Below are 13,628 nucleotides of genomic sequence, written 5' to 3' on the forward strand. Positions count from 1 at the left end.
AAAGACATGTAATGTTCTGAAGCTATTGCATAAATCAAAGCTGCAACTCGTCTAGAGTGTTGTTTACAAAACCCTTACATGATAACGTGGCACTGGAGTGGGCTAGGAAAAACAACAAAAGTCTCATACAAGGTGAAATAGGAAAGATTCAAGATTTCCTCTGAGATTAATTAGTATGATCATGATAAGACTGAAAATCACAAATCTAAGTAAAGGGCTCTCTAGAAATGACACAGAGGAACTGGATATCTGTATGGAAATGTAATTTTCATAATTAATTGCACATTTAGAAATAAAGTTAAACTTCCTGTTTCAGGATGAAAACCAACTGCTTCTTATAAGAAAATAAAGGGAATATTTGTAGAAGAAGAGACTTTTATGACAGTGTTTAGACTAAACATCTGTTTCTGGCTATTTCTGGGTCATAAAGCTACATAGAAAAACTGGTTTTGAGTAGGAACCAGTGTTTTGAAGTTTTTTGCTGCTTTCAAGGTATCTTCACGATTTTGAAAAGGTTTGTGTTTGCTCAACAGCTCAGAAAAAAGTCCTTTGGAAACACCACTATGTAAGAGATTGAAGGACTGCTGGTGATAAAGGTTCAAGTTTCTGATAAAAGTCTTAAACAATAGAGCAGTCTTAAACTTGAATATTTTTCCTCCTTGAAAATACTTACTGCATTATCACAGTTTTCTGACCTTTCCACTACTGGAATTTACCTTTCTTTTCCCACTCTACACTAAAAAAAAAAATTTAACAGGGTCCTCCATGGCTTGTAATAATTTTTTAACCTATTCACAAAACCTAAAATATTACAATGCTCATTTCTGGTTTCTGCAATAGTTGTCAATCTAGATTTGTAATTCCATAATATGGTGTGTCTATTCTTAATAAATGTATTTTGCTTTGTATACCATCTATATTAACTGAAAAAGTATGATTGGATCTGGATAGGCCTAGAAAAGACAGACTGTGATTTAAGGCTGTTAATAGAGCCCTCTTTGAATATCTCTGTGTGTACAAATTTGTAATTCAAGAACAACAAGACAGGTCTCTTCAGTACAGAGAGAAAAACAAGTTGACTCAAGAATTAGTTCTTTCTCCAAATAATCAGGGTAACAAGCACACAGCCAAGGGAATCTCTTACATTGCAGCATCACATTTTCTAGTTCATCACTCTGTTTCATGCCCTTCCCTCCCTAGCTACCATGCATTATGCAGCAGGTACTCTGGCATTTTATCACCTGAAAACCAAGTTCCTTGGGTAAACTATCCATCTTTTTGTCGCTTTTCAGACTCAGACACATTGCTCAGTTTCTGAAAGAGCAATGTAAAGCACAGTGTTCTGCCCCTTTTCATTCATTCCTTATCATTTTCCATTTGAGCAGCAGGATTTGACCAGAGGCAATGCTACTGGCTACAGTGGTCAAAATGAGGCCTCTTCTGCCTCATGAGATTTGTTGAGTATTTACAGTACATCCCATCAGAAAGACTGTGGCCAAGGTGACAATTCCAGCAGATGTGCCAAGAGGCTACAATAGCATGCTAACAGAAGCTGGCCAGCCCTAAGTGCAGGCGTGGAGGGGCCCTGCTCTGCCTGGGCAGCAGAGGGACACTGAGCCACGTCCCATGAGGTGGCAGCACAGAAGGCAGCAGGAGCCCAGAGGTGCACTGCACATTCATCTATAAGCCCTTCCCAGAGTCTCAGTATTTGGGGTTTCTGTTGATTTGGGAGTCGCTTCAAAACACCACAAGTGGCAATATAAGTATGCCTTTCAAAAGCCATTGAGGCCATAGGAGACTCTGGGGGTAAAAACTACTCACTCTGCTGTAACCACAGTTTGTGAAATGTGCACAGCACAGCTCTGATACACCCAATACCTAAAAAAAGGAAGTGATTGCAAAGAGGACCGGATCCTGGATGCCTTATGCCAGATTTTCACCGATTCTAGTCACGAAACCTTTTTTTTTGAGCACATTCTTGAGATGCTTAAAATTTATCTAATTCTCTAAAGGAGGGTAGGTAGTAGAAAACATGAAAAATTTTGAAATCAGAATATTTTTGTCACAGGCCATTGATAAATAGCATTTTAGTAATTCAAGGTTTAACCAGCTCCTTCTTGACCCTTTATATCTAAATGTACAAACAGTTTGCAGTAAAATGATTTCTCATTTTAAGAACATGAAGAGACAGAGACCAGCACACAAAATGCAAACATTTGAAACTACTAGGGAGTGTCTGCCCTCTTCTGACCTCATGTTCCTTGATTTCTGTCCTATACCAGGGCACATTATCCAATAATTGCAGAATTACACTTATGCTTGTTTCATTTCCAGTTCCAATGCCATATCAGACCCATTCATATGGGCAGCCAGGTGCTGAACACCCTTTTCTGGGAAAGTACAGGCTCTGAATCTTAATTCCTCTCTCTTCTTTTGCCTGCAAATGCTAGCCTAAGGCAGAGGTTTACTAAGACCACTTCTATCATACGTTTCAAAATAAAGTGACATCTGTAACTACATTTTTAGAAGTTTTGGTCCTATAAATGTGGGCTGGGGAATGGGTAGTGCATGGATTTTGAAGAGCTTTAAGGATAAGCTTGGCTCATCTCCATCAGAGTTGCAGCACTTATCTGTAAATGCAGGTAACTCATTTTAGCCACCTCATCCCTTTTAGTAAAATTTTGTTATGATTTCACAGCACTCATTGTAGATGTATGCAAGGTCTTATTGGAATACTGGGCTGAGTTTTAGGGAACTTTTATTCTGTCTCCAGAGTCTGAATCTTGGGCACACATCACAGCTTCCAGTGAGGAACTAACTCCAGGTTTTTAAAATTTAGTTTAAATTTTAAAGTATAAGTTTTCTTCCAGTCTCTTTCCCATTTTCCTTCCCACAAAACTCATGCTATGGGGTTTAGAGGTGGGATTGCTGGATAATCAGGTCTTGAAAGTCTCAGTATTGGGCAGAGGCTCAGAAATATAATTTCAGGCGGTTTTTAATGTCTTATTTTATGCTCTTTTTTAATATTACAATTTCTAATAGCACAAAAGTACGTATTTCTCCTAAACTGATGATGTCTCATAACCTTTCTCTATACTCCTCTTACCCCTTGACATTTCAATCTATCCTCCTCCTTCATTGTTGATTTTGAAATATTCGCTCTATGACTCTCTCCCATTCTCAATGTATGGGAGGAAGATGACCATGACTAAAATTTTGTGTGAGGATGCAGAAAGCTGGAATATGCTCTTATCAATAGCAGAGCTGGGTGTCCGTGAGGAAATGTTTCAGTTTCTTCATCTGGCAAAGAAATGTATTCCTTTATGGCATAATATATGTACGATTTGATATATGTGCACAAATGTTCGTATAGGTGTTTGAATTATTTCTACTGATACTGCTATTAACTTCAATTTTGGAAACACTGTATTTTTGTTTCTGTTGCAGCTGCAGTGAAAAAGGAGGGGGAGAAGAAAGGTAAATCAATCTCTTCCCTTGACTGAAACATCTTTCAGGCTGTGACTGCTGTGAGAAATGTTTCTTTCGTTCAGTGATACAATTGTGATGATTTACAGCATTGTGATGACATAGAGCACCTCGTGTGCTACCATCAGCCAACTTTATCTGCTCCTGCTGGGATAACACTGTTGTCATTTCCACTGTTGGTAGCTCCTTTTTAAAACAGGCCAATACAGACCAGTGTCAGACACTTCCTCATTCTGGCTGGGAGGAAAATGAAAGGCCTTTGTTACCGTGTTAGGATTTGTCAAAGAGAAGAAAACTTGCAGTGCACCATGCATGCTGACCTGGCTGCTTGTTCTTTGCAGAAGTTGCTTTTCTAGGCACATTTAATTTCCTCTTTTCACATATATATGGAGCTTGCATGTAACCTTTGCTGAAGTCATTCTCTGATATTTTAACAGATTAGTGGAAAAATTTGCCCTAAATCAGAACAAAAGATATTACTTTTATTTAAAGATAAATATAATATATTTATCAGAACCTAAATCTCTATTTATATGTTGTCTTTAGGAATAAGATTTGCTGAGTTAAAACTTTTTTCCCAATTTTCTTATTTTATTCAAACAGCAAAAATAATTTGAAATATTTACACTGAGGTGGTATTTTTTTTAGCCTGTTCAACTTTATTGAGTACTGGGCTTATAAATCTTGTCTTTCTCACTAAATAGAGCAATGGGAACATTTTCAGAACATACCCATATATTTCTTAGGATTATTCAATATTCTTTTTTTATGAGAAAGATTTTTTATTCAATGAGAAAAAAAATAGCTCTTTATTATTGATGGGAGATTTGGTGGGGGGGAGGGGGCCTAGGGCGTCATTTGCCATTTGGAAATTCTGTGATTACTCCATTGTAATAGTACAATGGAGCCAATCTTTACTGTCTATACATGAAGACATTTTCAATCCTACTAATTTATTGGTTTTTTCTGTTATCCCTGTAAAGAGCTGTTAACTGAACTGGAAAAAAAAAATTATAGTCTCAACTGTTTTATCAGCTCATGAGTGAAATCTTGGCTGCGTTGATGTTGGCAAAATTCCCATTCACTCCACTGAGGCCAAAATTTCACTTCATGTCTTTAACAGAACAATAAAATTAATTTCAGTTATCAGAAACAACCTTGCTTAATAGGTATTAAGCAGGATATTTTGTCCAAAGATTAATTTGCAGCAACTGAGGCCTGAAAGGTAGCACATGAAGCAGGGAGAAGCAGAAAACTGGCAGCTACTCATAGAGCCCTTGGTTTTCAGATATCAAAATTTCTGCAGTTTTCAAAAACATGAGCTGCTACATCCTTGATGGAAAGAAAAGAACGAGGTAATTTTTAAGGGCACTACTTCTCTCACCCTTGTCAGATTGTGGGCCCATTCTTTTACAGAAGAACACCAAGGGAATTTGTTTTAAACATCTAGTGCTCATTTCCCATCAGCTAGGATTTTCTTCCCCCTTAACCAAAATCTTCCCCAGCAAAACTGATTGAAAAATGCATTTTTCATGAACAATCTTTGAAGTTAGATTGATTTTTCCATTTCATTTTCTTTTCTATATTTCTTTTGCTTAGAAAATTTTCCTTTAATTTCTTAGTTGAAAGGATTTTGCAACAAGTATGTGTAGGCTACTTTCATGCACCTGGCTCAGGCTGTATCTCATCCTGCTGGTTACCACCAACCTATTTCACAGAAACATGGAAGGATGAACTGAAATTCAGTTTTAGTCATTCTTATGATTATCATCCCTTTATTTATTTTTTGGATTATACCACCCTCTGGTTTTCTGAGATCATAACCAACACTGTCAGCAAGGAAGGTAGTGATTCTAGTGAAAAAAATGCCAGAAAAATGAAATCTTCCAGTGACTAAAGCGAACTGGTTCAGTGATGTTCATGCCTTCAGTAGATATGCACTAAACTGAAAAACTGGAGAGAAATAATAAGCCCTCTTCCAAAAAATGAACATGCCATGCTTTAGTTGCCGTGCTTTCTCATCTAGCTTCCCCTTCTCTGCAGGCCTCATACAGAAAATATTGCATGCTACTAGCTAACTCCAAATATGATAAGGTTTTATTTATTTCTGCTTATTCTGTTGTCACAAGAAATTGCTCTAGGCTGCATGTGTATTCCTCTGACTGGCAATAAAAAAGGGTAATGTTCACTGGTTTTGCTTAAGGATACAGTATTTTTTTCACAGCTGCAAAAATAATAGAAGTAGCCAGTCAGCGCTCTAAATTGACTGGCTCATTATCCAAAATATATTGTGGTGGTAGCATGCACAGTTCAAACAGCACTTTACCATTTCTCCTGTGAATCATACAGCACACACACTGTACTGTACATGAAGATTTCTCCAATTATTTTGTCCTATTCAAATACATCCCTCATCTAGAAAAACAAGAATAATGAGCCATACAGAGTGACAAGCCATCATAAAAGAGAAGAAGATGGAATGACGCGTTCAGTCAATGGTACATTCTGTGCATAGCATAAATCAGACTTGAAGGAGCTGGCAAGAGACAAAAAAGAACAAAATTAAGTTGGAGAAAGATTACATATTGTGCTGATTTCTCCAAATATGGATTATACTAACAGGAACCTTGAGGCACAATTAATGCATGAAATTTAGGCATTCATTATTTCTCTTTCAAAGGTTAGGTCTCTAGGACTTTGTGACCAAAGTCCTAGAAAATGGGCAGCTTTACCTTCCAGCATCATGTTATGCCTTCTTTCAACATGTGTGGGATAGAGAAGCTGTCACAGAAACGTGTAAATGTTGTCAATTCTAAAAGGGCAAGGGGCAGAAAACCTTTGCGTGAGGAAAGCACTTCCAAAATTTCCCAAGAGCAAATCTGGCTCCCAGTACACAAGAATTTTAAACTCTTGCTAAAAATTCAAAGCATGTGAGCAAGAAATCAAACTAATTTAAATAGACCCAGGGGTTGGTGAAGTGATATAAATCCCATAATTTCCAGGGCATCTCCAGAAAACAGTAAACAGAAATGCAACATGCTGAAATATTTCAGCATTTTTCACATTTAATTGTCACTTTTAAATGAAATAAATATTAAAAATTACCTTTTTTCAATAAACGAAAAGAGTATTTTCATATTTCAAAAATGTTTTATAACTACAGAGGGTTACAAAAATCCTTGTTTGGAATAGAGCCAGATCAAAGAAAATGTCAAGTTTTCCTAGTTCTGCATAAAGTAGAATTTCTTATTTCATTTCATATCTCCCATATCCTATTTATTTCTGACTATAGTGGACATGGACTGAGTTGGGGATGTCAAGCAAGTAAGAGCAGTGAGTTGTCTCTCCAGTCAGTGTCAGAAAGTCTTGTTTTGTAAAGATTCTTTACATCTGTGTTTCTAGTGGACCAAACAGGATTCAGCCATGACACAATCCCTGTGGTTGCTCATTCTCACAAGCACATGTAAGAACACTCTCATTTCTGAAAGTGAACCTAAGCTGCCAGGGAGTTGGTTTCTCCATCCTCCTTGGAGCTAATGAGCAAGAGACAGAGAGCAAACTCTGCCTTGCTCCTGAGAGCACAACCAATTCAAGACCTCTGTGAGTCTCACCTGCTCTGTAGACTGCCTACAGTCAGATATTATGAAGACTTGCAAGTTAGTGAGATGCAGGTCCTGGTTGCCTGTCAGTAGCAACACTCCCACTCTGATTTTCAGCGTTAAAACTCTGACACCTTGCTCTTAAGTTTATTTACTAGTTTTTAGAAAGCAAAATGAAAATCATATTCATGTAACAAGTTTCATCAAAATAAATTGACAGGAGAGTATGTAGGATTACATTTAGTCTTTTTCTCAATAAATGCATTGTGGTGTAAAAAATGTATGACATCTGAGTGCAGCTAAAATCAAACAAAAGGAGAAAATGGGCACGCCATGAACATTCAAGCTCCAAACTATATCTTATTGTCACTTCAGTACAGAACAATTTCTTTCTAGTGCTCCTTGTAATGGTACTGTATGGCTTGATAAATACTGTTCTGCATAGAGAGCGTGAAATAAACTGGCCAAGGCACAGTGGCATCCCTTTTCAATATCTATAATAATCAAGATGCTTTCCAAATTGAAAAACAACAAAAGCAAAAAACAAAACAAAGCAAAACAAAATAGGGGGATTTCAGAGCTGCTTAGTTTTGTAATTGACCAGAAAAACTGGAAGTCAGCCATCTTATTCATAAAAGCAAATGGTCACGGTAGCATGGGATTTCTGCTCAGCTGCAGATGCCACTGGTTCAAGATGAATCACAGCCTCACTATGTCATTTCCTAACAAGAGTCAAAAGATAAGAACGTAAAGTATCTGATTCTGTAACTGCAAAGTGTATTACATAGACTCTTAATAGAACTTTTAGTCCTGAACAAAGGAATAAAAAACCTCAAATCATTATAAATACTTTAAAAATAATTTTCTTAAATTAGGGTCAAAAATTCTGTATTATGTTCTAGAAAATAATAAATACAGCCATATGCTAGTATGCTGTTGAAACTATTAGTGATATTTTGACCAGCTGAAAGCAGGCAGCTCGCTCAAAGGAAACAGTCACTGAAATAGCCACAAGATGGAGCCCAAAGGATCTTCAAAACTGAAGATAATATTGTCATCCTGCATCAGATTAAGAGTTAAATAAAGTGATTTTACTGAAGAACACTCGACAGGAATCTTGAACTGCAAACAAGACATTTTTCAATGCAAATCCACTCCTGACTTAAGATGTTTTCAATTTGATAGATGGCTGCCCATGCACTAATAAGCTTTGATTTCCCATGCTAAAATATCAAGTCCCCAGCATTTTCAAGGAATATTGATGAACATGTAATTTATATTAAATAAAGAAAATATCTGAGGAGACTAAATCAGTTAACTGAATTTTGCTGGACCTCTGTTTGCCTTGTCTCTACTTTCTTAGGGATATAAATAATTTATGTCAGTTTTACAGGGTTATGTGAGACTTAATGATCTGCACAATCTCTGTTTAGTGACGGACAGAAGTTCCCATGTTGCAGATATTTCAGTGGGATAAGATATGACCCATTCAATATAAGTAGGTAATGACTATCTGAAGCTCATGACGATTCACTGAATTCATAAATTTTAAGAACTTTTTTAGATACTCAGATTAATGTAATCATTAAGAAACTTTACCTCATGCAAACTTTATGTCTAAAGTTGTAAATCTACATTGAAACTGTTCACCCTAGTCTCAATTTAGGGCTGATAGAGAGAAATAGGCATCTGCAAAGAGTGTTTAATCTGTCTTGTATCTGTGTCAGAATGCAATTACTTGCCCCTCTGGAGATATTTATATTTCTCACCCATTAATAAAAGGGAACATAGTTTAGGTTTAGTAACAAGAATAGAGAACAAACGTCAGTGAATATTAGGATTGTTTGTTGCTAACAACTTTCCCCCTCTTAAAATCTGACATCGAAAGAGAAGTGAGAAGAACTCTCAGTTGAAGCACATAAAACTAATGATGCTACCTTGCATCCATGTTTTTACAAAAAATGCCGATACTTTAATTTTTAATAGGATTTACAAAAACCTTACAGCTAATCAGTTGTAACCTTGGTTACAGTTGACCAATTGGTTACAATTGTAACCTTGATTGGTTACAACTTTGTAATCTATTCAAGGTCAAATTAAGATTACATTTAAGTCTTATAAAATAACAAATTTGTAAAATTATTCATATTGACAGATCTGGCATAACATTTCAATTGCAGTTATGATTACAGCTTGTGTTAATTGCTCTTACTTGCATTAACGTACAACAGTAATTTATTCAGCTCCTGCTACCAAAAACTGGAGTCAGTTAAACTACTGTTTTAATGATTAGGAAACAGCTGTGATTTCTGAAGAAAGAGTGTAGCTCTGTGTAATTGGTGGCCTGGGTTGTTACTGTAAGTTAGGTATAACACATATATATTGGCATCATTTCAGAAACACATCTGTCAATCAGTGTAATATGCTTGAACACCTGCATATCCACACAACACATGTTTAATTGGCTAAAAATTCCCCCATGGGATAAACTATTACTGTATAGCTCTGCACAAAGATGTGTGCAAATGAATGCTCAGAGGTATTCTATTCAGATACAATTCCAGAATGAATAGTTCTTCTACCGTCAATCTACCTTTCTTTTTCTTATCTATGCAGACATCATTTGCAGAAATGTACTTTTACAGAGTCGTAATCAAAGCAATAGCTGTGATCAGCAGCATTTCATGAGGAACAAAGATGGTTCAGTACGTTATGCCTCTAGAAGTTACTCATTAGCCCTGTACTTTAATCACCATGTTGATTTTAGTAGCACACTGGGAAAAGTCCATTTTTCAAAAGTCAATTAATTTTTATTGTTCTCCACCCCTTATATCAACTAATCTTTCCTTCAAAATTCTTCTTTTCAAGATTTCCATGGTCATCTTATTCTTTTCTAATTTATTATTGTTTCACATTTATTTAATAACATATGTAAATATATTTTCAGCCATTATTAGGCTCTTAAAAATCCAGTCATAGATAAGAAGGACCTCAGCTAAGAAGTTCCTATTCAAAGTGGTAACATGGAATCTGGACCTAGGGGGGTTAGTTTGCCAGCTTTCACCAATAACAGGCATTATGACTGAAGATTGAATTATAACAAATATTAACATCAGCAAGAGGTGCTACATTTGGTTCCAATTTTTTATAGAGTGGTGAACATTTTTTGCATAAACTAACGTCTATATTCTGAAAAATCATTCTAACATCCTATAAACTTCAGTCTGCCTGATTTCACTCAGTTGCCCTTTAAGAGTCAATAATTCATGTTGCAATAAAGACATCCCAAGCTTCACTGTGTTTTGCCTTAGCTATATGCAAATGTAAAACTGATATTTCTAAAAGTGAAAGCTTGTTAGCATACTCTCCCTCATCTGTATGTTCCCATTCCAAGTTTCAGGGAACAGCACATGAAAACATCAGAAGCTGAGGATGATATTGAGAGGAAGCTCTTCAGGTCTTTCAGCACACGTGCCTAAAGATGAAATGCATTAATGCAGCAGATGTACCTCATCTACATTTGACTGAAATTTTATTCTTTCCAGCTCTGTTGATGGAAGATTTGTCCTCCTGGGATAGTAGGACTGATACTACTTTAAAGATATTAGTTTTCAGTGCCATCATGCAAGATTGCTGTTTCAACAACTTACATTTCCCAGAGCATTTCTATTGTTTAAGTGACAAACTGGGAAAGAGAGAAAGATTGGGATCATTACTAATGATTCCTAAAGGCATGCATCTCAGATTGAAGCTGAAGCAATTCCTCTTATTAAAAGTCATTTTAAAATGTTGGAAATGTCTCTACTTCTTTGCTACTTCTATTATATTTACACCATGATAAAATTTCTCCCTTCCCTCCTCTCTATTACTTTTTGTTTTTCCCTGTTATATAATGTACTCTTGAACTGCCATTTAAAAACAAAGTCTTAAAAAACAAGTTGTTCTAGACAACGTCAACAAAATCCTCCAAAACCAAAAGTCAGCTCGTTTTCCAATATGCAGCCCTGAGGTATAAAACAAACCAAACAGCAAGGACACAAACACGACAGCTCTAGGAAAGCAGATAGATATCTTGGGCTAGGCTGCTCTGGTAAAGAAAACAAAGCAGAAAGAACTGTGAGAGCAGCCTGACAGCTTTTTTTAATGGAAAGTGGCAATAGGAAGATGAGTTTGTTGCAAATGAATACCATATAGGGTCTAATATCAATGGTTAAGTATTCATGATAATGGAAAACCATGGCATTTTAGGAGGGTTTGTCTCAACAACTTATCCTATTACTATACTTCAGCCGCTGCTGTTAGAGTGATCCATGGAAATCTGTGGAGATGCACAGAGTCAGAGGAGCATTCCTAGACCAAGAGACCAAGCTCTCCACTTCCCTACAAATATTCCAGACAGTCCTAATCACTTAGCATTTCATACTTGTCATTTTAATGTGGTATAATACTTCATGTTTAGAAGCCTGCAAAAATATCCTGGAAAATACTAGGTTTAAAGCAAACCAGAAATTAAAAATGGATGTTGAAGGGAATTAAGAGATCCTGTGAGGACAAGACTCTTGCAGAATGCAATGTATTTTAATCATATACCAGCTTCCCCTATTTGTGTCACCACCACACACTTCTTGCTTGCTTTATTTTGACTCGGCCACAGGGTAACTCTTGGTCATACTCTGTCAAGGCAATTTTTTAATGTAGAGCAGAGATCAGGATGAGCACAAGCCATTCTCGTTTTAGGAATGCTGCTGCAGCTAATCTGGTTTTTGAGCCACATTTTTAGACATATGCTCAGTAGACTGGCTTTGCAACACAGTCTGCCTGCTCCTCATCTAGCCAGAAGAACTTGAGTAAGACACAGGCAGATATGACAGATCAGGTCTGCTGATCTAAAAAATTTAAGCAAACATTTGACTTCTCCTTTGAATGGCAAAGAGTACAGCCAACAACTTCACAAATTTAGGGAACTGCTCCTTAACAGAGTGGTAAGTCCTAATAATCCCCGTTTTTCTGAATTTATTTTCTGAGACATATAAGGAATGTATTTTATTCTGTTTGACTTTTTTATAATACAGTTGTGCTACAGTTTGAAAAACTTTGACCTAACTAGACCAAAACTGTCTTATTTAAATTATGCACAATGATGTGGTCTCTTTAGATCTTGAAACTTAAATTTGGAAGGAAAAATGCCCACTAATTTGTCCAAAGGACAAATAGTTCGTTGGTCTGTAGTTCAGGGAGAATGAACTCATATTAAGTAGGGAAAACAAATTTTGGCTTTGTCATGATGCATAAACTGGAAAGTATGCATTTCAAATTTTGATAATTATATTAGAAGATTCCTGTTGATCTTGATCTCTCTCTTGGCCTGTAATGTCGTTACAGATTAGTATGGTATGCTGTGAATTCATGCAATGTCCAGTCCAAAACATGATAAACAATCTCTGTGGCGTCTTCAAAGGGAAATAAACCAGGCTCTTACTTTGTCTAATGGAAAGTAAATTCCTTATTTATAATACACCTGTAACTGTCTAATTGAAAATAATTTTTCCCAGCTACAGCATGTGTTATTATTCTGGTTTTCTTAACTAAAAAAAGTACTTCTGGCATTGCTTTTATTTCCTGCACAACATATTCTTTTCTTACAGAATGTGCACACTCACAAAGGTATTTGCTATCTGAATGGCAAATGCCTGTTATCCAGATGGAAAATAGACATTATAATCAAAAAGCACATTCTGCTTTTAGCTTTACCAATTTATGGTTCAATAAAATGCAGGATTTCATTTCTGAACCTGTATCAGAATCTAATTTACAAAAATATGCCATATAATATTAATACCCTTTGTGGCCTTCAGAATTGCAGGCAAGTAAAAAAAAATTGAAGTGAAAAACAGCAAGATATCTATGAAGTCAATTTTCCAAGTTTAATTTAGAATGGCAGAAAAGACATTGCAAATTTTTGCTGGGAGTAGAACCATATAATTTCATCGATCCATTCTTATGTAGCTTCAAATATTTCATCAAAAATCCAACTGCTTTCATTTTATTCAAATCTGACCTCCTCTAGTACAATTTAAGTGTTAAACAAATGAAGATAAAACACTTACTTAGGACTGAATTTTCTGCCATTGTGAACAATAAGTACTTTTTTACCCAGTAGGTAGTCCTGTTAGCTAGTGACGTCAGAACAACCGTTTGAAATGAGACAAAGATTTGATTTAGCCCAAAACCCTCTCGCCATCAGTGGCCAAAACAAAAACTGCTTGTTTGCACTTCCAGTGCAAGATACTACATGAAGTGGGTGAGATTCCCAGAGGTGCATAACACAACCTTTAATTTCTCAGCCTTTAGGCGAAATTACATATATTATTACACACTTTGCAGAGTCTGACCTGGACTATCATCTTGCCATTTTCACTAAGTAGAATAAAAATCAAGGTACCCATGCTATAGATAATTGCGATTCTATAAAACTGAATCTAATGGTGTTGGGATTTCATTTTTCAGCTCTCTGCTTAGTCTATATGTCATTTGAGTTGCATT

The 13,628-nt window shown here is 36.2% G+C and overlaps 1 protein-coding gene across 1 annotated transcript in view; it reads left to right on the forward strand.

Annotated features, from left to right (window-relative positions):
* TRDN (triadin) overlaps nt 1-13,628 on the forward strand; it is a 272,472-nt gene that overhangs the window by 224,949 nt on the left and 33,895 nt on the right. Inside the window, 1 exon segment of the mRNA XM_058019925.1 lies at nt 3,448-3,477. Within this exon segment, the coding sequence (XP_057875908.1) occupies nt 3,448-3,477 (30 nt within the window).

Source organism: Melospiza georgiana, chromosome 3 (assembly GCF_028018845.1).
Source record: "Melospiza georgiana isolate bMelGeo1 chromosome 3, bMelGeo1.pri, whole genome shotgun sequence".
Classification (NCBI taxonomy): domain Eukaryota; kingdom Metazoa; phylum Chordata; class Aves; order Passeriformes; family Passerellidae; genus Melospiza; species Melospiza georgiana.